The sequence below is a fragment of the Manis pentadactyla genome, chromosome 8, assembly GCF_030020395.1.
Source record: "Manis pentadactyla isolate mManPen7 chromosome 8, mManPen7.hap1, whole genome shotgun sequence".
Lineage (NCBI taxonomy): Eukaryota > Metazoa > Chordata > Mammalia > Pholidota > Manidae > Manis > Manis pentadactyla.
In genome coordinates, this window is record NC_080026.1 from 47,777,183 (window position 1) to 47,800,204 (window position 23,022).

At 45.9% G+C, this 23,022-nt stretch overlaps 2 protein-coding genes across 6 annotated transcripts in view; one reads left to right on the top strand and one right to left on the bottom strand.

The window, feature by feature from the left end:
• Positions 1-4,549, top strand: part of TRIM67 (tripartite motif containing 67) — a 57,333-nt gene extending 52,784 nt beyond the window's left edge. For both annotated transcript variants that reach the window (XM_036909416.2, XM_036909417.2), the window contains exons 8-10: positions 975-1,278; positions 3,041-3,203; positions 4,341-4,549. In XM_036909416.2, coding sequence (XP_036765311.1) covers positions 975-1,278; positions 3,041-3,203; positions 4,341-4,406 — 533 coding nt within the window. In that variant the 3' untranslated portion in view covers positions 4,407-4,549. The remainder of the gene's footprint in view (positions 1-974; positions 1,279-3,040; positions 3,204-4,340) is intronic.
• Positions 4,550-4,673: 124 nt separating this feature from the next.
• Positions 4,674-23,022, bottom strand: part of C8H1orf131 (chromosome 8 C1orf131 homolog) — a 36,815-nt gene continuing 18,466 nt past the window's right edge. The window contains exons 3-8 of one of the 4 annotated variants that reach the window (XR_008998847.1): positions 22,795-22,851; positions 15,405-15,500; positions 15,190-15,276; positions 14,557-14,609; positions 11,638-11,810; positions 4,674-4,929 (exon numbers count right to left, since the gene is read on the bottom strand). Coding sequence is in view for 3 of the 4 variants with exons in the window: in XM_057505723.1 (XP_057361706.1) it covers positions 13,338-13,473; positions 14,557-14,609; positions 15,190-15,276; positions 15,405-15,500; positions 22,795-22,851 (429 nt within the window). In the remaining variant the exon portion in view is untranslated. Of the gene's footprint in view, positions 4,930-10,830; positions 13,474-14,556; positions 14,610-15,189; positions 15,277-15,404; positions 15,501-22,794; positions 22,852-23,022 lie in introns of those variants that run through there. The other 3 variants (XM_057505724.1, XM_057505723.1, XM_057505725.1) reach the window with 3 other exon arrangements.

The window sequence follows — 23,022 nt, forward strand, 5'->3', positions numbered from 1 at the left end:
GCCTCTGGTTCCAGCCCTCCTCCAGTAGGAACCTATCCCTGGAATACTGAGCACCAGAGCTCAGATCTGATGGTTTTAACACCCAGCTGGGTCCTTTCAGGTTTCAGGCAACAAGAGCACATCTATTTTCTGTTGCCTTTTGATCATCTGAGTCTAAAGCAGGGAGCAATGATGTAAATAAGGAACACGTTCCAAACCAGCCATGCCCCAGCCTGGGCTGCAGGGCTCCAGGATGGCTCCTACCCTGTGCTGTTGTCATTATGTACCCAGTGCAACCTCTGATTGTCCTGAAGAAAACAAAATTTGCCTGGCTTGTCTCCCAGGGATGAGGGGGACAGAAGACAGGGCACAGATGGGTATGGTTCTCTGAAAATGGTGTGACCTGCAGAGTTATTTAATAAAAAGTGAAGCATTCATGAGCTTTCTGCCCCAGGAGCCCCCTGGCCTGGAGATGGGCAGTTCTCGCTCTGTGCATTTTGGGTTTCAGTCATTTCAGAGTAAGGGCCTCACCTTCCACACACCTTGGGTGTCTGGTAGAGCCAAAGGTGACACCATCCTATGGACTGGGAAATGGCAAAATGGAGCTTTGCAGTGTTGGCAACATCACTTCACCTCCCTGTGTCTCAGATCTCCTGGGTATCTACTTCCTCTTTGACTCACTGTGTGTAGGAAGCACGTGGAAGGGTGTCAGAAATCAAGACTCCATGAAATGCGCTTAGATTTGGGGTTTTGAGGCCTGCCTGAATGTCTGTGTTTCTTGGCAGTGTTGGGCTCTTGTGTTTGGGAACTTGGATGAACACAGATCAGGGAGTTGTGTATGTGCACGCATGTGTGAATCACACAGGGAAGAGCATTTGGTGCTGGGTGCCAGCCTTCTGATGGATGTGCGTGAGCCTGTGTCTCTGCATTCAGGTTACAGTATGCTAGCGAATGCCATCCCCTGACCCTAGTCCTCTTGCCTCCTTCCCATCCAGTGGCTTGGTTCACATTTGACCCCAACTCTGGGCACCGGGACATCATTTTATCCAACAACAACCAGACAGCCACGTGCAGCAGCTATGATGACAGGGTGGTGCTGGGCACAGCTGCCTTCTCCAAGGGCGTGCACTACTGGGAGCTGCACGTGGACCGGTATGACAACCACCCAGACCCCGCCTTTGGGGTGGCCAGAGCCAGCGTGGTCAAGGACATGATGCTGGGCAAGGACGACAAGGCCTGGGCCATGTATGTGGACAACAACCGCAGCTGGTTCATGCACTGCAACTCCCACACCAGCAGGTGCGCTGCAACCCTGCCCTCCTCGACTGGGGGTGGGAATGAGGGTCCTGTGGGACCAGTGTCCCTTCTATTCCCAAGTTTAGGTGTTTTCAGCCACTTTCCAAGTAGATTTGGTTAAGGAGCCTCAAGGAGCCAACCTTAGTGATCTTTAGCTCCAGGCAGAGTCAGCTCTGGAGGCTCTTGGAGCATCAGGTCCTGGCGGGAGCAGAGACTTGCCTGAGGCTTCCCAGGGGAGCTAGCAGCAGACAGGGCCTCTTCCAAGCTGCCATTTCAGTAGAAGGGACCCCTGTCTCCAGAGGCCTAGGGAAGGGGTAAGCAATTCTGTCCCTCTGCACCCTCTTCCTGGGCCCTGCAGGCTGCCCAGGTGCTACAGGCTGACCAGATGCTGGGCCTACCAGCCCCTGTTCACAAGCCACAAAGAAGCTGAGTCCAGGCCCAACAGCTGCACCTCTGCTTGCTTGAGGCAACCAGCACCCAGATATACTTTGTACTCAAGGCTGCAGGAAGCACCTGACTTGTATGATATCATTTAGTCCTCACCAAAGTACTATTGTTATCACCATTTTACAGATAATGAGATGGTCTTAGAAAGGTTGAACAGTGGCCTGTCCCAGGGCTAATAAGTGGTGCTTAACTCAGGACCCCAGCTCAGTTCTGCATGTGCAGTTGGGGCACAGGGGAGCCCGAGCAGTGCTGTCCTTGCACATAACTGCGCCTTAGGCTCGTCATGGCCACCACCCAAGTGGTCAGCATCCGAATAGCACCATGGGCCCGGTCCAGTTGCCTTCTCTGACCAGGGATTTGCCCTGGGGCTTCACTCACTGTCTGGGAAATCTGCCCCCTTGGAGAAACACCCTTTGTGTCAGCCCACTGAAATTTTTCCTGTGCTCTCTGCCCCGAGGGCGTCCAACTGATCAGCTCATTCCCAATCAGGAAGGGACAAAAATGGTTTTATCACAGAAGATGTAACAGCAGAGGTCAGTGTGAAGACCTCAGCCCCAGCTGTGGAAGAGGAGAGTCTGAGGGACATTGCCCCGCCCAGCCCCCATCTCCCCCAGACCCTTGGGAGGCAGGCCAACCCATTACCTCTGGAGAGTGCTGCTCACTGAGACAGTCTTCCCTGTCCAGTGGATATGAATTCCCACCACCCGAAACACAGTGTAACTTCTCAAGAGCTTTTCGATGTACATTCTCACCACTGCACCACTGCACCCATGGGATGGTGCCTCAGACGCTTTGATTCCAAATTCAGCATCTGTCCCCTGCTATGTTCTGCCTTTCATAGTGGGGAAGGGCCTTTCATAATCTCTCAAAGGCCAGGATATCAGCTTCTGTTTGTCTCACCTGACTAAAACTGCAGAGAGTGCCAAGCTAGTTCTTTTCCTTGGCAGGTAAAGGAGTCTTCTCTACCTATGTTCCATGTTCCATGTGTTAAAGTGGGACCCACTCATCAAAACCCTAATTCCCTGGGTGTCTAGGCCTCGATACTGTCAGGAAAGAAGGGATGGATAACCTGGTTCCTCTAAGCTAAGGGACCTTTCATGAAGGGTGGGGTCTTTCTGTGTGGGCCTCTTAATAGCAGATGCACTCCCAGAACACCTATGCCCAGAGGAATAGCTCCCTGTACCCCATCCCTACCCCCGTGGTGGCTGTGATTTTTGGGTAAGGCTATTCCCAATATCCTTTAAGTGATTCTCCTGGGCCATCACCTCCATTCCAGGCTAGGTGTGGTGATGGGGCTTTCTGGGGCTTCTTTTCACAGGACGGAGGGTGGTGTGTGTAAGGGGGCCACTGTTGGTGTGCTGCTGGACCTGGACAAGCACACTCTGACCTTCTTCATCAATGGGCAGCAGCAGGGTCCTACGGCCTTCAGCCATGTGGATGGGGTCTTCATGCCAGCCCTCAGCCTCAACCGCAATGTACAGGTACTGTGAACCCCTTGGGGCCAGGGCACATATGGCTGCTCATCCCTCACCAGGGCCTCTGAAACACCATGGGGCTAAGTGGGCTATAAAGAAGCCAACTGCAGCACCCACCCAGACAGCAAACTTACCACCCGCCTGCCTGGGGCCTTTGCTGGACATGGCCCTCTCTGGTGTGATGAGTTTCTACCCGATCACTTGAAATAAGCTGGGGTTCTAAGGCAGCAGCGTGTGGAGACACAGGAAAAGGGAAGAGAGTAGAGGATGGAGCAGGGAAGCAAGGTGTGATTCCTCTTTTGGGAAAGACTGCAATGGAGCCTGATGGCCATGTGTGTGTGTGCTGGGCCTTCCAGGGCAGGGAATGCAAAGCTGGCTTGGAGAGAAGAAATAGCCAAGGAGAGTTGGGAGAGACCAGTTCTGGGTGCTGTGAGCCCCCTCCAGCTTCTCCCACCCTTTCTGCCCCTCTCTGGTTCCCACGTGAGCAGGCAGGAAACTCCCTTCAGAGCCCAGGGCTGGGCCCGAGTCCTAGGCGAGTGTAGATGGCTCAGGAGGCCCAACCCAAAGCCAGAAGAGACAAACGGGAGCCCAGTGAAGGAGTGGGGGAAATGTGGAGGCAGCATCCTTTGTTTCTAGCAGAGTCCTCCTGCCCCTCGGTGGAGGGATCCCTGCTTGGTGGTGCCCACGGGCTCTGAATATTGATGGGTGCACAGCAGTTACCAGTGGATTGATTTGTATCTCCACTTGTTTGCAAAAAGGGCTTTGAGGCAGCCTGATATGACAGCTGTTACTCCACAGGGACAACAGAACAGATGTAGGAAAAGAACAGGGGCCACAGAAAGAAAGCTGAACCAATATACAACCACAAGAACCAGTACTTCTGGGCCCCTTCAGTGAGGGCAGAGGGGAACCCAGGCTGCTCTGGTTCCTGAGGAAAGAGATTCAGACCAACTCCTTGGACAAATGCTGGGTTCTTACATTAGTTGTGCTGAGTGACATACAAGCAGCACACCCACAATACAGAGAAGCCCTCAGGTTCCTGCCAGTGGCCACCCCTGAACTCACAGAGCCCACAGTGCTGTTTGAGCGCTCGGTCTGAGTGATGGCCTCTCCCACCCTCATGTGGCCTATCTCTGTTTCCAGGTCACCCTGCACACAGGACTGGAAGTGCCAGCAAACCTGGGGCGGCCAAAGCTGTCAGGCAACTAGCCCTCCAGCTTCAGCTCTCCACCAGCATCTGGGAAAAGCCTGACCATCCCTCACTAACCCTCGAAGGCAGGGCGGCCATGTAATGGGTGCAACTCAGCTGGCACGGAGTATCTTAGAGACATGCTTTCTTTGGGGAATGAAGAAGGGGTCCATGCTGTTTGAGGCCACTGTTGGTGGTGAACTCTGGTGTGTTTCCCCTTCATTCCACCTGACATAACAAATGCTCACAAGGAAGGATGTTTCTCAAGAGAGTGAGAAAGCATTCAGGGCTTTTGGCTATGTTTCCTGCCATCTGTTTTCAGAGCTTGTCTTTTTGGGGAACAAGAGGAGGGCAGTCTTTGTCATGGGCATCCAGAGAGCAGCAGGCAGAGACACTCTGGAATCTCAGGCTCTGAGTGCCAGCTCCTGCCCGGGATGCCACTCCTTCAGAGCCCCAGCTTGCAGGTTCTCGTCTTTACCTGGAAAAGGCTATCCTTTAGCCTTTGGGGACTGGATTCTTCAGTATATTATACCACTTGCAGACCTAATCCAGGATCAGTAGAAAGGGGCATGAATCATCAATCATTGAACTGTTGAAACCTGTATAGTTACCTCAGGTCCTTCATTAATCAGCCAATCTGTCTCTCTCTCATACACACACATGCACAACACACGCATACACACATGGGCACACACAACAGTCTGCTAAAATTCATTCCTTGGTTCTTAGTTCTTAAACACAGACAAAAACACTGGAATTTGAACGGCTATGTGATAAGCTTTCACCTGGTGGGGGGGACTCTTTTCTGGAACTGGCTTCCCAAAAGGTTAAGTTCAAACCCATCTGAATTGCTCTTCTGATCGCTGCCACTCCCAGACTCATAAGCATGTAAAAGGGGAGGCCCTCCTGGGAAAGCCTGGCAGAATTGGTCCACCTTCACTTTGAAACCCATCTTACTGTCTTCATGAAAGCATTATGAAAGGAAGAAGTGGTCCTGATGGCGGGGGTGGTTCTGCTGTGGCAGGGCAGGCAGGACCTCTGAAGAAGGCAGGAAATAGCAATATTATGCTCCTTGTCTCTCAGCTTCCCAGCATGAGCCTGGGTGTGTGGAGGCCACGTGGCCAGGGCAGGGCTCTGGGAGCCCTCTCCTTGCTGGGAACACTAACTTTCTCCCTTGAAACCCATGTGGAGTCATTTCCGTCCCTCAGAGCTCTCTCTAGAATCTGAGCCTGGAGCCTGCCATGCTCCTGTCCCCAGAGCACCTGACCCTTCCTTTTTCCATCTCTTCTTCCCTGTCACCTGCCACCTCCATTTCCATCTGGTAGTAAACCTCTCTCTCTCCTTTTTTAAAGAATATGTTTTCTTTTTGCGGTTGAGGAGTACTTTGTCTATTCGCTGGATTGGACTTCTGTAAAACCTAGCCTGTAAACCGGCACCAACTGTGTTGACTCAGTCCTATCTGCTTGCTTAGACACTGCACTGTTTCCCAAGTAACCCCGGCGATGCTGCACAGAGCTTGCCCTCTGTCCAGTAGACCCAACGCTCCTACCTCAAAGCCCATGCTCTTGGACCACAGGGCTGCCTTGTCCCTGCTCTGTCCATGGTGTAGCCAGCTTGGCCACTGCCCACTACCTTCAGGAGCTGCTTGGTGCTGCATTTCTGCCACCACCACCAAGTTCCTGGCACCCATCTGCTCAGGGGAGTTGAGGTCTTGCCCCTTCAATCTCGTTAGCTGAGTGGTTTCTGGTACACGGAGGTGCTCCTCTCTTGTCCCAGAGCCCATCAGGTGATGGCACGGCCTGGATGTCCTTACCTATGCAGCTGCCCCTCTTTCCTGCCCCCACTTCTTCTGTCTCACTCTGCAGCCATAGCTCTGGTGGACTCGGCTGGCAGGGTGGGCCACATTCCTAAAGACAAGGGAGCCACGCATTCCTGGGGCCAAGGAAGCTGTGGCTGACAGGTCTATCCATACACATCAGCACTGAGAAACATCTAGTCTTGTGGAAAAGCACTGGGAGTACGGGTGTGCTCAGGAGGGTGAGCTGGGCAGGGTCTCCTAGCAGAAGTGGCTTCTACAGTTGCATCCGGATGAAAGGCCGGGGAGCTCCCAGGACCATTGAGACTGGGCACTCAGGTGGCCCTGCCTCTGCCTCTTCAGAGAGGAGCTGCTCAAGGTCAGTGTGGACTTGAGGACACCCTCAGGAAAGCCAGCATCCAGGCCAGGAGGTGTGGAAACAGAAAAGGGGAATTCCCACAATTTCAGTGGCCACTTTTGGGAAGAAAACGTCATGAAGTTCAGAGGGAAGCTGCCAGGACTTGCACCCTGTGTGCAGCCATCTGCAGTCCTAGGGGCCTGTGGGTGCTGGGCATGGCACCATTCTACCTGAACCGACTCCTGCAGGAGCCCAGAAGCAATACGGATGACACCAGGGACCATGTCACACTGCCCTGCAGCAATGTCTCCTGTCCACAGCACAGAATACCTTTCAGGGACAAGAATGGGCCCAAGAGAGAAGGCAGGTCTGTGCCACACACTTGTTGTTTGGAGGGATCAGCAAAATGAAGAAGGAATCACCAACTCGTGGCCTTCCGTCACCCTCCCAGAAAGCCCCTGGGATTTGGAGTAGAAGAGATGGGTCATGGGCTTCTCCTCTGCATTGAATTCCCTGCTCCTTTACAATGCAGTGGCATTTTTGTACATAGAAATAAAATCAAGATGATGCTTTTGCTGGGATGGCTGAAGAATAACTCAGTGTTTGTCTATCAAGCAGTTTCAGTGAGAAAGGAGTTAAAGTAATTTAACATGTCAAGTCCCATTGCATTGTAAATCATGCCTCCATAACTTAGTTCTGTAGATTGTCCTTTGCTAGTGAGCAAGCTTGGCCACACTGTATGCCTTTCTTTTTAGAATCAATCTCTTTAAATAATATCTAATAGCATCCCACTACGTGACATCATCACTCCGAATTCAAAGCTAGGTAAGTGATACCCACAACACTTATCCCTCTGTCCTGTTTGGGAAAATTATTCCAGTTAAAGCAGACATCAGTAATCCTGACCTACACACTATAAACCTGTATATAGTTCTGGGCTGAATCTCTGGCCCTATGTGTACTCCACAGCTCCAACAGTGCCCTCAGGTGCCCCGTGGCCCACCAAGACTGGGGAGGGCCATGCCATCCAGAGAGCCTGGGCAGCACTGGAGTTCACCAAGAGCGATATGGAGAGGCCCATCCTCCTTGCTCTGGGGGACCTTCTGCCTACCGCAGCACTCTCAGGAAGGGATCAGAATGTGGGATCTACATGTACTTCTTCCAGGGATATTTGCACTTAAGTCTTAATTCTAATTGCAAGGGAAAGGCTTGGTCCCCTGTGAAGGCATGTTTCAGCACAGAAGAGCAGGTGGCTCGTTAACGAAGCTGCTGCAGGTCCCATGGCCACTTGCTGGCTATGAGATAGTGAGGGCGGGTAATCCTTGGGGGAACCCAACATGGGAATGCCGAAAAACAGTTACGAAGCCCACAGACGATGGGTTCCTCACTCTCAGCACTACTGGCATTTTGGGGTGGGTGATTCTGTTGTGGGGAGCTGTGCTGTGCACAATAGGATGGCCAGCAGCATTCCTGGCTCCACCCACTAGGTGCCAGCAGCACTGCTTGAGTTAATTGTGACAACTGAAAGGGTCTACAGACATTGCCAAATGTCCCCTGGTGGGTGCCTCTGGTTGAGAACCACTAGGTTTGCCAGTGGTTTGCAATGGTTGCAAATATGTGGGGCATCCACTCCAGTGTTACACAGAAAGCCTGTATCACATGGCTGCACGCCTTCATCTTAATACCCAAGACCAGGATTTTCCTTGGGTCTGCAGTGCTGTGCTAGCTGGGGCAGGAGGGGGATCAGGGAGCCAAGAACAGAAGCCGCCCTAGGTCTCACTTTGCATTCACTGATGATGCCCCTAACCCCCACCCTTTACTGAGAAAGCAAAACTCATTCCCTTTATTTTCCTTGGCCTCCTCTGACTGGAAGCAACAGGAATTTCTTAATGGGTTTGTGGCCGTTAACTGGTTAATCAGATCTCATTAGAAGATATTCAAGGTCTATGCTGATCCTAGGAAATCTCGATTTTTGTTTCCTGAGTAGCCAGTAGCTGCTTTCATTGATCACCCTTCCATGGCAGTTTCTCCTAGACCAGAAAAGGATCCTGGCAGCTTCAACTTTAAATAGACTGTAAAGTAGGTAAGAATAGGTTTGGGGCAAGATGTATTGATCAGAACCAAATTCAGTCCTCAGGCACTCATCTCTTTTAACCTGGCTTTGGTATTGGTTCATGTTATGGTGGGGGCAAAGCTTTTAAATCTTTCTGTGCCTCAGTATTCCCACCTGAAAATGGGAATAATCACACTAACCTACCTCCTCTGACGTCTTGTGAGGATTATAGGATAACACTGTTAAAGAAACAAGGGTAGTCTTTCATCTATTGAGTCTGGGCTAATGGTTCATGTGCCATGAATCAAGCCTGCATGTTGACTTTCCAGAGTATTCTCTAACCAGTGTCTTCCATCCAAGCCTCTTATGACCAGGAGCATGTATTTATTACACAGCTGCCTGGTCTTGAGGGGGTAAAATTGACATTTAAAACAGGCTTCATATGACCATAGAAAGCAACACCCCAAATGTCCCCATTCCCAGTAAGGCTCATTTTAATGGTGCTGTGAAACAGGCTACTTATCAATGTTCTCACTGTTAGTCCCAAAGGCATCTGCCTGCAGAAGCCCCCTTCAAACATATAAAGAGATTAACCTGCCTTTTTGCCTCCTTGGTTCCCTTAAGTGCTGGTTTCTAAGGGTTCTCCCAACCCATAGTATGTCTTTATTTCTAAGGATCTCAACAGACAGAACTGAGATAGTTGGAAACAATGTCTATGAGTAAGACGAGATGGCACAAGCTAGTCTCAAAGGTGACGGGGGTAGGGGAATGCTGGTGGGTGTCACATGGCTGGAATATACCATCTGTGAGGGGGGACTCTTAGCCTTTGCCATGACTAACACCAACCTCAGTCAAAAGGAGATGGGAGTTGAGTCCTTAGAGTGAAGACTGGTCCCAAGGAGCTGCTGTTCTGTCAAATATGTGGCTCATGCCTAATGGGGCCTGGGGAGGACCCCAGCAAGTGAGTGAGCCTCCGGTCAGGCCTCAAAAGGCTGTGGGGTGAGACCAAACACAGCTTCACACTTGCAGAATTGACTGCCTGTGGCTGAGAGGGCAGGTACATGGCGAGTCCTGGAGGAGACTCCAGTGAGGTAAGGCCTGTCCAGTGCCCCCATGCCTGGGACCCACACCCGCAACCCAGGTATCTTTAGCACCATGAGGAAGTGCAGTGTGAGCAGAGTGTTAAATGCATGATGTAGAATTGCTGCTTTCACACTAAACTGTTGTACTAAGCATGAGAGATGTTTAACGTTGGCAAAGGAATTTAAAAAGTAACAAAAAACTGTGTCAATATTTTGGCCGTTGACAGAACCTCCATTTTCCTGCCTTTCTTTGCCCCTCTTTTCTCCCTTCTCTCCCACCCTCCTCATCACATCCACTTCCTGTCACTGGTTGTTGGTATTTGGTGGCACCCTTGGTCCCGCTGGTGTTCATCTCCCACTGGAAATGCAGAGGAGGTAAGGGGGAGGGAAGCAATGTTTTTCTAATTTTTGTATTGGTATCCACATGCATTTGTATTTTTTGAATTGCAAACACTGTTTTCTGGTTTTGGGGGTTGGTTAAACTTTATGTATTGCCTTTTGGAGAACCTGTTTTACCATGGTCTTAAGCAGATTTGAAATAAATTCTTTGACACTGCCAACAACTGAAAAACAAGGCATGGTCTGTAATTACTGCACAGTGGCCAGGGTCTGCCTTTTTCCATGCTGACCCTGACTACCCAGAGATGGGGCAGAGGCTGCAGGGAGGAAAAGCTGCCCTGTCTTCCACCTGGAGGGCATGGGCATTGGTGGGCACCAGGGTTAACGTGCTTCTGCTGCATGTGCCCAGAAAATCTTGAGGTGACAATGTGACTGAACTGTAAGGACCATCTGTCTCAGTGGGGATTTTGTGGAATTCATTTTTGCAAGAGGTAATAAGGCTGCAAACTGTAACAGTTAACATGTGGTTTAAGATAAATTCACGAATAACAAATTGATAGTGGGTGATAAGTGGACACTGAGATTTGGGGAAAACATCCTAATAACCTATGGACATCAGGGAGACTAACCAGCCCAACCTGACAGTCCAGGGGTATCTGTCAGGAACTCTTGTCACCTGCGGCTTTCCTCAAATTTGGACCATCAGGAGCAGCCATCCTACATGCTCCCAACAGCCCCTGAGACCTGGCCTCACCCTCTGGTTGCCTGCTGGGTTACTGAAGGGTTTCACTGGGTAGAGGGCTGTTGTAGACTCAGATTACAGAGCAGGACATTTATTAGCAGGTGCTTTTGGGATCCACACCCTTGGAATGAAAGGAAAGGAAGCAGGATTGGGCCGAGGGAGACATCAAGCTGAGATGCAGACCGGCAAAGGCCTCAGCCAACTCAACTCCACAGCAGTCCCGAGTTGGGATAAGAGGCCTAGACCTTAAGATGCTCCTGTCAATCCTTCACTGGCTGTGGATTCACCCCAGGAATCAACAAGGCCATCCCTGGGGAGGGTTAATAGCAGGAGGAGGTGCTCTCTCTAGTCTTGGTAGCTGAGAAAGTCCTTATTTCTAGAAGGGGGTCTGAGAGGAAATCGCCGTGTCCACCAGGCCAGCCCCTGTGCCACAGATCTGTGCCTCACTGAAGTATGGGGAGAAACTCTTCAAGAATTCCAGGGAGGAAAGCTTAGACGAGGAAGGTTGGGGAAAAAAATACATCCCCTGTCACTCTAGCTGGTCTTGGAGCGGCAACACTCATCGCTTCTGCTTTTTGTTCTTGGCTCCCCTGGCCCTCACATAGCACTTCTGCTAACCTGACCGGGACCCTTCCCCTGGGGAGTCTGGGCCTCTGGTCACCAGTTCCTTCTGTCCCAGGTCACTGCACTTGTCCATTCACCATCAACATCAGGCAAAGGGCATATCAAGAGAATGCCCCAGTGGACTGCTTGGCTGCAGATTCCTTCCTGCTCCCCTGGGTGACAGCAGCTCTACCTGCTCTTTATAGTCATGGTCAACCACCCCTGCAGGGTGGGAGCTCTTCATGCCAGGCAACAACCTTGGTTCAGTAGGACACTAACTGTTTTCTGCTTCTCCCGTTGGGAAACAGAGTCTCTGGGTCCATAGAACCAAGAGTTGCAGGGACAGGAATCACAACTTCCCTTGGTGGATCACTGGGAGGAACAATAGGCAGGAAGCTTGTGCGGAGTAAGAACTGATCCTCACAGAGGTGTGCACAACTGGGAAGAAGCTCCTGCAAAGGGGAGATGGCAGATTAAGACAGTGAGGAAACACTTATCCACCACCCTGAAGCCCAGTTTCTTTCCTTTGCAGCTTTTGCCAGGATCTTGGTCAAAGCCGTCTTCCCTTGGATGACTGTTTTTCACTGTGGCTTCTCTCTGTGGCTAATCTTGCTGGAGAAAGCTTTATCAATGGGGAAATAAAAAGCAAGGTCTAAACATGATACTCAGTCCTTAAAGTACAAGCTGCTTTCTTTTAGTCCCTAAATCTGTTTCTAGAATGCCCAGTGGTCACAAAACTGCTCTTTAAATATTTATTCAGCAAATTAAAAGGTGAAACCAAAAAGCAATTTATACTTGGAACTGGCATGCTTTTCCAAAACTGACTAGCCTGGGACAGTGCTCCATGTCTGGGCCATGCAGCTGTGGGAGGCAGGAGTAAGGTGGGGCCAGCACTATCTCCAGGCTCTCTGTTGAAAAAGGAAGGGAGTTATACTGATCCAGGACCACTCTCATAGGTCATTTCTAACTCGAGGTTCTTCCTAGCATTGTCACGTTTGGGATCTTCTACACCTTCTTAAATCATTACTTTTAAAAACTGCCCATCTGTCCATCTCATCCATCTATCTCCTAATGAATACTGCCTTTCAAAATAATCCTGGAAAGTAAAATACTAATTCCAACTTTGTGTCAATTCAAAACATTTTTTTAGCTCATTTGGCAATGTCTTTGGAGTCAACTTACAAGTCAGATAAAGAAGTCAGCCACTTACTCTGTTTTCACCAAAATTTGGTTATTTACTAGGTCTGGATCTGAATTGTTGGCAAAAAAAAGGGGGGTTGCCAAAATTGATTACCACCATGAATTTTTAAAATGTGCCACAGGCTTTGAGAAGTTTCAGACACTTTCAGCAAGGGTGGTATCTTTATAAAACAAATGTTTAGCTGCCCAAGGTGATTACTTTGAAGATTATATTTGATTAAAAGTAGCTACTAGGATATTCCTCTGTTGTGTTATTTAATAATCATGGCTATATATACCACAAAAGTTGTACTTTAGTTACATAACTTATCAGGTAGATTTTATATACCTGGTAGGCTGAAAACTAAAACTGTTTTAGATTTTTTTTAAAATTAAAACATCTGTCAAGTTATCACATTCTTTCATGATACAGTAACATCATTTTTTGAAAAATTGAGGCACTTTAAGATTATTAGCATTTACAAAATCAGTAAATTTATGAAAAAATATTACCTTACGCAAATGCACAAAACACCAAAATGAAACTAGAGTGAGCTTTGCTGGAGATTAAACATCATTTTCAATAGGTTTACTTTATGTTCACACTATAGATGGCCCAACATGGTTATCACTCCAAAACAGACACCTTAGCAACTTGAAATTTTATTATTTATAATTTATTTTTTCCCTAAAATTTAAAGTCTATGTATTGAAAATAAATAATAATCTAGAAGTCTCGCAGGAGTCCAGTTTCAGTATAATGGCACTTTCCCAGTCCTCTCTTTATGTTACAAAGTACTTCATTTAGCCACTCGGGAAGAATTAATTTTCTTGATATCAACTTGGCTCAGAATCAATGTCCCATTTTTGAATTTTCCAACCTGTCCACTCTGTCCACTTGACAAAATGGGAGCTGATTTCTTCTTTTTGAGTTTCCTGTATTTAAATGAGAAAGGTATTATGGTTAAGCTTATAGAGGACTGCTCCACCACCAACCAGGTGAGCATGGTCTGCCTGCAAATACCAGGTTCCTTCCGCGCTGTGTGCCACACCCAGCCCAACAGGACTGCCTTCTTATGGTGCCTGAAATGTGACATCCACACTCCTGCCTCAGGGCCTGGGCACTGCTTTCTTCTACGTGGAATGTTCTGCTACCAGATCTTTCCAGACCACCTCCTCCTCTTCACTCAGTTCTCAGCTCAGATGTCACTTCCTCAGAATGACATCCCAGCCCATCTCCCAGTGATTTTCTTTTACAACCCTGTATTTCATCCTCTTCACAGAACCTGCCAGCCACTGACATCCCCTTTCTTACCTGCTGTGTGTTCCTTTGCTCCCCTCACACTCTCAGCCTCCGAGGGCAGGGATGCCTGTTGTGTGATCATGGCTGCATCCCACATGCCTTGGCCACCTGTGTGCCTGGCACACAGTGGGCCCTCAATAGACAGACATATATGGCCAGAACAAATGACTGCCTGATAGCATATGCATGCTTACTAGGAGTCCAAGAAAAGGATTGAGGCAAAAGGAGTCCAATTTGAAAGAGAAATCCAAGGAGAGAGAAAGACACTTGAACAAAAGCTAAGAAACAGGCATAAAGCAACAAAATCAAGGTTCTGTAACTCAAATCATGGTCCTCTATCTCATGTGGTAGGCCAAAGAGCAGGCAAGACAGACAGACAGAGATGGGACATGCCGTGGTATCACAGTCTCCCTTAGCAGGGCACAGAAGTCCTTGGCCAGAAACATCAGGCTTAGCATTTCCACGACTCATGCGAAGTGTCTGGTCTTTGAAAATGGGAAATGGGAGAAGGTTCTAATTCAGCTCTGAGGTAGCTGTTTGAACTTGAACAATCTGCTAAATCCGATCTTCTCCTCAAAGGGCTTGATTAGGATATATGACAGATAGTGTAGCACTCTAAGGGACTAGAACACCCCAACATTTAAGGTATTACTTTCAGAACTTATCAAGAGGTTTATCCAGATCATACCACTCTAGTATCTGATGGTGCCACTCACCTGTCTTCCTGCCCTTTCCTCTTCTTTTTCTTGAAAATATCTGTGTCCTGGGCCTGATTTCAGAATTTAAGATAATATGTGTCAGTAATGGATAATGGAAATTCAAACAAAAGCAAGAGATTTGTGAGGAAATCATTGTGAGGTATCATTTGTTTTTAGTACTTCTTCAAGTAGACATAATAAACATAACAAACTTTCATCCTAAAACCCTTTGAAGAATGTGAAAGGCCATTGCAGAGAAGACAGACAGTAGAAATATCAAATCTCTCATTATAGGTCATATGATAGGTCATATTATAGGGGTCATATCCCATCTATTCCCCTTGTTATCATAAACCCTTGTGTTCTACAATGTAAAAGCCCCTGGGCCAAAAAAAGACTCTAGGGTTAAAAAAACCAAATTAGCTTACATTATGTGAATAGCAGATTGCTATTTAAAAGCAATCCTTTCATGTAAATATGCCAGATCACTTGGGTGGTATTATAAAATGTAGCTGACTTGAAGAAGTGGAGAGAATGATCTTGTTGTCTAAAGACCACTTTAGGCAGCAGGTCCAACATTCCACTGGGGCACACCACACCACATCTTTCTGGGGTGCATTACTAAAGCAAAGCAAAAGCTGTCACACCCACCATTCTCTGTTCTTCCTCCTTTGCTGCCCTTTTTCCTTTGATTTGCTCCTGGAAAACCTTGTAATTCACATAACTGTTTTTAGGAGGCTGAAATTAAAGAAAAAGGACACATAGCAACATTTTTCATTTTGCAGAAATTTTCCAGTTAACCCTGCCAACTTGCCCTGGGCTCTGCCATTCTGTGTCCTGTCTGGTGATGGAAGGCAGCCCCTCACCTTAGCACCCAGCATAATGGCGCGTTCCTGTTCCAGGGCTCTTTCCTTTCCTTTTCCATAACCTGTGATCCCAAACCGGTGCACTTCCAAACGTGCCTGTAGACAAAGCAGAATAAGACGTGCATGAACTCCAAAAACCCCACAGAAGAGAGAAATCCCTAGGATGATGTATGTCAACTACCATGTGCTATGCGTCAAATACTTTCATGCATCCTTATGACCTGCAGTATCTACAAGTAGCAAGAATTCTGGGATGGTGTGGTTTAAGGAACTTTACAGAGATCTTACAGTGTTCCCTTAATCTCACAGTATGACTCTCCCACACTGAACTGGAACAGCTGAAGCAAAGACTCATCCCCACACCAATTAGCAACAGAACTAGCATTAAATGCCAAACTTTCCAATGCCTTAGAATGCTCTCTAAAACAAACAATCACTTATAAAGGCAATAATTTCTATTCAGAAGTACCTCTCCAAACATACGCACTCACACTTAGAAACCATCTGTCATGGCAGCCTTGAACACAGGTCTGTGATTTTTCTTTAAAAAGACATTGTAAGAGGCAAGATGGCAGCGTGAGTAGAGCAGCAGAAATCTCCTCACAAAACCACATACATTTGTGAAAATACAACAAATACAACTCTTCCTAAAAGAGAGACCAGAAGACACAGGACAACAGCCAGACTACATCCACACCTGCGAGAACCTAGAGCCTCACAAAGGGGGTAAGATACAAGCCGCGGCCCAGCGGGACCCAAGTGCCCCTCACCCCAGCTCCCGGCGGGAGGAGAGGAGTAGAAGCGGGAAGGGAGTGGGAGCCCAGGACTGCTAAAAAGCCAGCCCTAGACATCCGCACCAGAGCGCAGACACAGTGTGTGTGTGGGGTGCTGGAAACTAGGGAAACAGGACAGTAAGACCTGTGAGTGGGTCACCGCAGCCAGCCCCCAGGGACAAAGAAAAGCGAGTGCTTTTTGAAAGTCTTAAAGGGACAGGGACCCCACTGCCGGACAGAAGTGTCCTGGGAAATGTAGCCCAGAAGCTGGGAATCCCAGAGAACTCTGGGCACCCTAACCACATGAGCAGCAGCGCACCTTGGAGGCCCCTCACGGAGATAAACAGCCCCCTCCGACATGGCTCCGCCATATTGAAGCAGCGGCCTGAGGCACACCACACCCAGAGCAAATGCAGAGCTAAACTCCATAGCGGCTGGGCAAGAATCAGAAGCCGTGTCTGCACGCAGCTGCCCAGCACAAGCCACTAGAGGTCGCTGTTCTCCCAGGAGAGGAAGGCCACAAACCAACAAGAAGGGATGTTCTCCCAGCCATCACTTGCACCAGCTCTGCAAACTATCTCTATCGCAATGAAAAGGCACAATTTGAGACAGACCAAAATCACAGAGTCAACCCCTGAGAAGGAGATAGACCTAACCAGTCTTCCTGAAAAAGAATTCAAAATAAAGATCATAACCATGCTGACGGAGCTACAGAGAAATATACAACAGCTAAGGGATGATGTCCAGAGGGAGATTACAGAAATGAAACAATCTCTGGAAGGATTTATAAGCAGAATGGATAAGATGCAAGAGACCATTGATGGAATAGAAACCAGAGAACAGGAACGCATAGAAGCTGACGCAGAGAGAGATAAAAGGATCTCCAGGAATGAAACAATATTAAGAGAACTGTGTGACCAATCCAAAAGGAACAATATCGGCATTATAGGGAACCAGAAGTAGAAGAGAGAGAAAAAGACATAGAAAGTGTCTTTGAAGAAATAATTGCTGAAAACTTCCCCAAACTGGGGGAGGAAATAATCGATCAGACCACGGAAGTACACAGAACTCCCAACAGAAGGGACCCAAGGAGGACAACACCAAGACACATAATAATTAGAATGGCAAAGATCAAGGACAAGGACAGAGTTTTAAAGGCAGCTAGAGAGAGGTAAAAGGTCACCTACAAAGAAAAACCCATCAGGCTATCATCAGACTTCTCAACAGAAACCTTACAGGCCAGAAGAGAATGGCATGATATATTTAATGCAATGAAACAGAAGGGCCTTGAACCAAGAGTACTGTATCCAGCACAATTATCATTTAAATATGAAGGAGGGATTAAACAATTCCCAGAAAAGCAAAAGGTGACGGAATTTGCCTCCCACAAACCACCCATACAGGGTATTTCAGAGGGACTGTTCTTGATGGGAGCACTCCTAAGACTAAATAGATGTCACCAGTGAAAATAAAATCACAGCAAAGAAAGCAGACCAACCAAATACTAACTAAACACAAAAAATAAAATCAACAACCCACAAAAGCAGTTAAAGGAAACACAAAAAAGCACAGAATAAAACAACCAACATATAAAGAATGGAGGAGGAGGAATAAGAAGGGAGAGAAATAAAGAATCACCAGACAGTGTTTAGTGAGTTAACTCAATAAGCGAGTTAAGTTAGACAGTAAGATACTAAAGAAACTAACCTTGAACCTTTGGTAACCACGATCTAAAGCCTGCAATGGCAATAAGTACATATTTTTCAATAGTCACCCTAAATGTAAATGGACTGAATGCACCAATCAAAAGACACAGAGTAATAGAATGGATAAAAAAGCAAGACCCATCTATATGCTGCTTACAAGAAACTCACCTCAAACCCAAACACATGCACACACTAAAAGTCAAGGGATGGAAAAAGATATTTCATGCAAACAACAGGGAGAAAAAAGCAGGTGTTGCAGTAATAGTATCAGACAAAATACACTTCAAAACAAAGTAAGTCACAAGAGATAAAGAAGGACATTACATAATGATAAAGGGCACAGTCCAACAAGAGGATATAACCATTATAAATATATATGTACCCAATACAGGAGCACCAACATATGTGAAACAAATACTAACAGAATTAAAGGAGGAAATAGAATACAGGGCATTAACTTTAGGAGACTTCAACATGCCATTCACCCCAAAGGATATAGAACCACCGGACAGGAAATAAGTAAGGACATGGAGGCACTGAACAACACACTAGAACAGATGGACCTAACACACATCTATAGAACTCTACATCCAAAAGCAACATGATACAAATTCTTCTCAAGTGCACACGGAACATTCTCCAGAATAGACCACATACTAGGCCACAAAAAGAGCCTCAGTAAATTCCAAAAGATTGAAATTCTACCAACCAACTTTTCAGACCACAGAGGTATAAAACTAGAAATAAATTGTACAAAGAAAACAAAAAGGCTCACAAACACATGGAGGCTTAACAACATGCTCCTACATAATCAATGGATCAACGAACAAATTAAAATAGAGATCAAGGAATATATGGAAACAAATGACAACAACAACACAAAGACCCAACTTCTGTGGGACTCAGTGAAAGCAGTCTTAAGAGGAAAGTATATAGCAATCCAGGCATACTTAAAGAAGAAAGAACAATCCCAAATGAACAGTCTAACATCACAACTATTGAAACTGGAAAAAGAAGAACAAATGAGGCCTAAAGTCAGCAGAAGGAGGGACATTATTTAATAAAGATCAGAGAAGAAATAAACAAAATTGAGAAGAAAAAAACAATAGAAAAAATCAATGAAACCAAGAGCTGGTTCTTTGAGAAAATAAACAAAATAGATAAGCCTCTAGCCAGACTTATTAAGAGAAAAACAGAATCAACACACATCAACAGAATCAGAAACGAGAATGGAAAAATCACAACAGACTCCACAGAAATACAAAGAATTATTAGAGACTACTATGAAAACCTATATGCTAACAAACTGGAAAACCGAGAAGAAATGGACAACTTCCTAGAAAAATACAACCTTCCAAGACTGCCCAAGGAAGAAACACAAAAGTTAAACAAACCAATTACGAGCAAAGAAACTGAAGCGGTAATTAAAAACGACCTAAGAACAAAACCCCCAGGCCAGATGGATTTACCTCGGAATTTTATCAGACATACAGAGAAGACATAATACCCATTCTCCTTAAAGTTTTCCAAAAAATAGAAGAGGAGGGAATACTCCCAAAGTCATTCTATGGAGCAAAGATCACCCTAATACCAAAACAAGGCAAAGGCCACACCAAAAAGAAAAATTACAGACCAATATCCCTGATGAACATAGATGCAAAAATACTCAATAAAATATTAGCAAACCGAATTTAAAAATATATCAAAAGGATCATACACCATGACCAAGTGGGATTCATCCCAGGGATGCAAAGATGGTACAACATTCGAAAATCCATCAACACCATCCACCACATAAACAAAAAGAAGGACAGAAACCACATGATCATCTCCATAGATGCTGAAAAAGTATTCGACAAAATTCAACATCCATTCATGATAAAAACTCTCGGTAAAATGGGTATAGAGGGCAAGTACCTCAACATAATAAAGGCCATATATGATAAACCCACAGCTAACATCATACTGAACAGCGACAAGCTGAAAGCTTTTCCTCTGAGATTGGGAACAAGACAGGGATGCCTACTCTAACCACTGTTATTTAACATAGTACTGGAGGTCCTAGCCACGGCAATTAGACAAAACAAAGAAATACAAGGAATCCAGATTGGTAAAGAAGAAGTCAAACTGTCACTATTTGCAGATGACATGATATTGTACATAAAAAAAACTAAAGACTCCACTCCAAAACTACTAGAACTGATATCGGAATACAGCAAAGTTGCAGGATACAAAATTAACACACAGAAATCTGTGGCTTTCCTATACACTGACAATGAACCAATAGAAAGAGAAATCAGGGAAACAATTCCATTCACAATTTCATCAAAAAGAATAAAATACATAGGAATAAACCTAACCAAAGAAGTGAAAGACCTATACCCTGAAAACTATAAGATACTCTTAAGAGAAATTAAAGAAGACACTAACAAACGGAAACTCATCCCATGCTCTTGGCTAGGAAGAATTAATATAGTCAAAATGGCCATCCTGCCCAAAGCAATATACAGATTTGATGCAATCCCTATCAAATTACTAACAACATTCTTCAACGAACTGGAACAAATAGTTCAAAAATTCATATGGAAACACCAAAGACTCCGAATAGCCAAAGCAAACCTGAGAAAGAAGAATAAAGTCGGGGGGATCTCACTCCCCAACTTCAAGCTCTACTACAAAGCCATAGTAATCAAGACAATTTGGTACTAGCACAAGAACAGAGCCACAGACCAGTGGAATAGATTAGAGAGTCCAGACATTAACCCAAACATATATGGTCAATTAATATATGATAAAGCAGCCATGGACATATAATGGCGAAATGACAGTCTCTTCAACAGATGGTGCTGGCAAAACTGGACAGCTACATGTAAGAGAATGAAACTGGATCAGTGTCTAACCCCATACACAAAAGTAAATTCGAAATGGATCAAAGACCTGAATGTAAGCCATGAAACCATAAAACTCTTAGAAAAAAACACAGGCAAAAAAAATCTCTTGGCCATAAACATTAGCGACTTCTCCCCAGGCAAGGAAAACAAAAGCAAAAATGAACAAGTGGGACTACATCAAGCTGAAAAGCTTCTGTACAGCAAAGGACACCACCAATAGAACAAAAAGGTACCCTACAGTATGGGAGAATATATTCATAAATGACGGATCTGATAAAGGCTTGACATTCAAAATATATAAAGAGCTCACGCACCTCAACAAAGAAGCAAATAATCCAATTAAAAAATTGGCAGAGGAGCTGAACAGTTTTCCAAAGAAGAAATTCAGATGGCCAACAGACACATGAAAAGATGCTCCACAACGCCAGTTATCAGAGAAAATCAAATTGAAACCACAATGAGATATCACATCACACCAGTAAGGATTGTCACCATCCAAAAGACAAACAACGGCAAATGTTGGCGAGGTTGTGGAGAAAGGAGAACCCTCCTACACTTCTGGTGGGAATGTAAATTAGTTCAACCATTGTGGAAAGCAGTATGGAGGTTCCTCAAAATGCTCAAAATAGAAATACCATTTGACCCAGGAATTCCACTTCTAGGAATCTACCCTAAGAATACAGCACTCTAGCTTGAAAAAGACAGATGCACCCTTATGTTTATCGCAGCACTATTTACAATAGCCAAGAAATGGAAGCAACATTAGTGTCCATCAGTAGATGAATGGATAAAAAAGATGTGGTACATATACACAATGGAATATTATTCAGCCATAAGAAGAAAACAAATCCTACCATTTGCAACAACATGGATGGAGCTAGAGGGTATTATGCTCAGTGAAATAAGCCAAGCGGATAAAGAGAAATACCAAATGATTTTACTCATCTGTGGAGTATAAGAACAAAGGAAAACTGAAGGAACAAAACAGCAGGAGAATCACAGAACCCAAGAATGGACTAACAGTCACCAAAGGGATAGGGATTGGGGAGGATGGGTGGGAAGGGAGGGATAAGTGTGGGGAAGAAGAAAGGGGGTATTACGATTAGCATGTATAGTATGTGTGTGAGGGCACGGGGAGGGCTGTGCAACACAGAGAGAACAAGTAGTGATTCTACAGCATCTTACTACGCTGTTGGACAGTGACTGTAATGGGGTTTGTTGGGGGGACTTGGTGAAGCGGGGAGCCTAGCAAACATAATGTTCTTCAAGTAATTGTAGATTACCGATACCAAAAAAAAAGAAGACATTGTAGGTGAAGAGAAAAGGCCACCAGTACCTACCTTTAGCAGCTGAATTATTTCTTCCTGGTTTTTTTTTCCATGCAGTTTTAAAACCTAGTTACAATCACAGATACACACATCCCCGCTTGTCCTACTTATTGTTGTATCACTGGCATTGTAGTCACAAAATCATGCTTTACAACTGTATAACATTTAATAAAGTAAATGTGGTGTGATTTGTTTAACCATCTGTGGATAAAGTGGAAGTTCCTGTGGCCAGGATTCTCACCTGGCCCTGGTTGGCTAGCTCACTGCATGTGTGTGGGCAATGCATTGCTATTGACTCTATACAAAGAGCTCCGTCCAGTGCTCTGCGCGACACAGTGGCACAGCTCCAAGGCTGCAGAAGAGCAGAGTAGAGGCTGGAGTGGTGGCAGCACCAAGGACAGCTGTGCAGGCAGAGAGGCCCAGAGGCAGAGACCGGCTTGCTGTATGCAGACTCGCTGAGTGAGCAGGATTTTAGTGATTGACCTGCCACCATGGAAATAAAGTTGGATATAACCCTTTCACCCCAAGAATGTTTTACTGTCATTTTGTTTGGTCACACTGAATCCATAGTGAATTTGCTAGGGGTGAAACTCATTGGCAAGACACCATTTCCCCAACCACTGGGCATGTAAACATACTCATTTTTTTTTGTACTATAAAGCTGAAAAAATTAACAATTTCAGAACACATACCTTTTCTAAGTTAAATTCTTGTATACTCATGTCTTTCTCATGGATGTTAGTTTTGGTCTGAAAAGAAAAAAAATTCTTAAGATCACCTGTTACTGTATCATTATAGTATCTCACCAACAGAGTAGTTATGTTTTAAAAAGCCTTGAAACTGGACCAGATACCTAAATACCAAACAACAATATAAGCATGCTGCACAAAAGCCTAATTAATACCTAGTGGAAGAAAAAA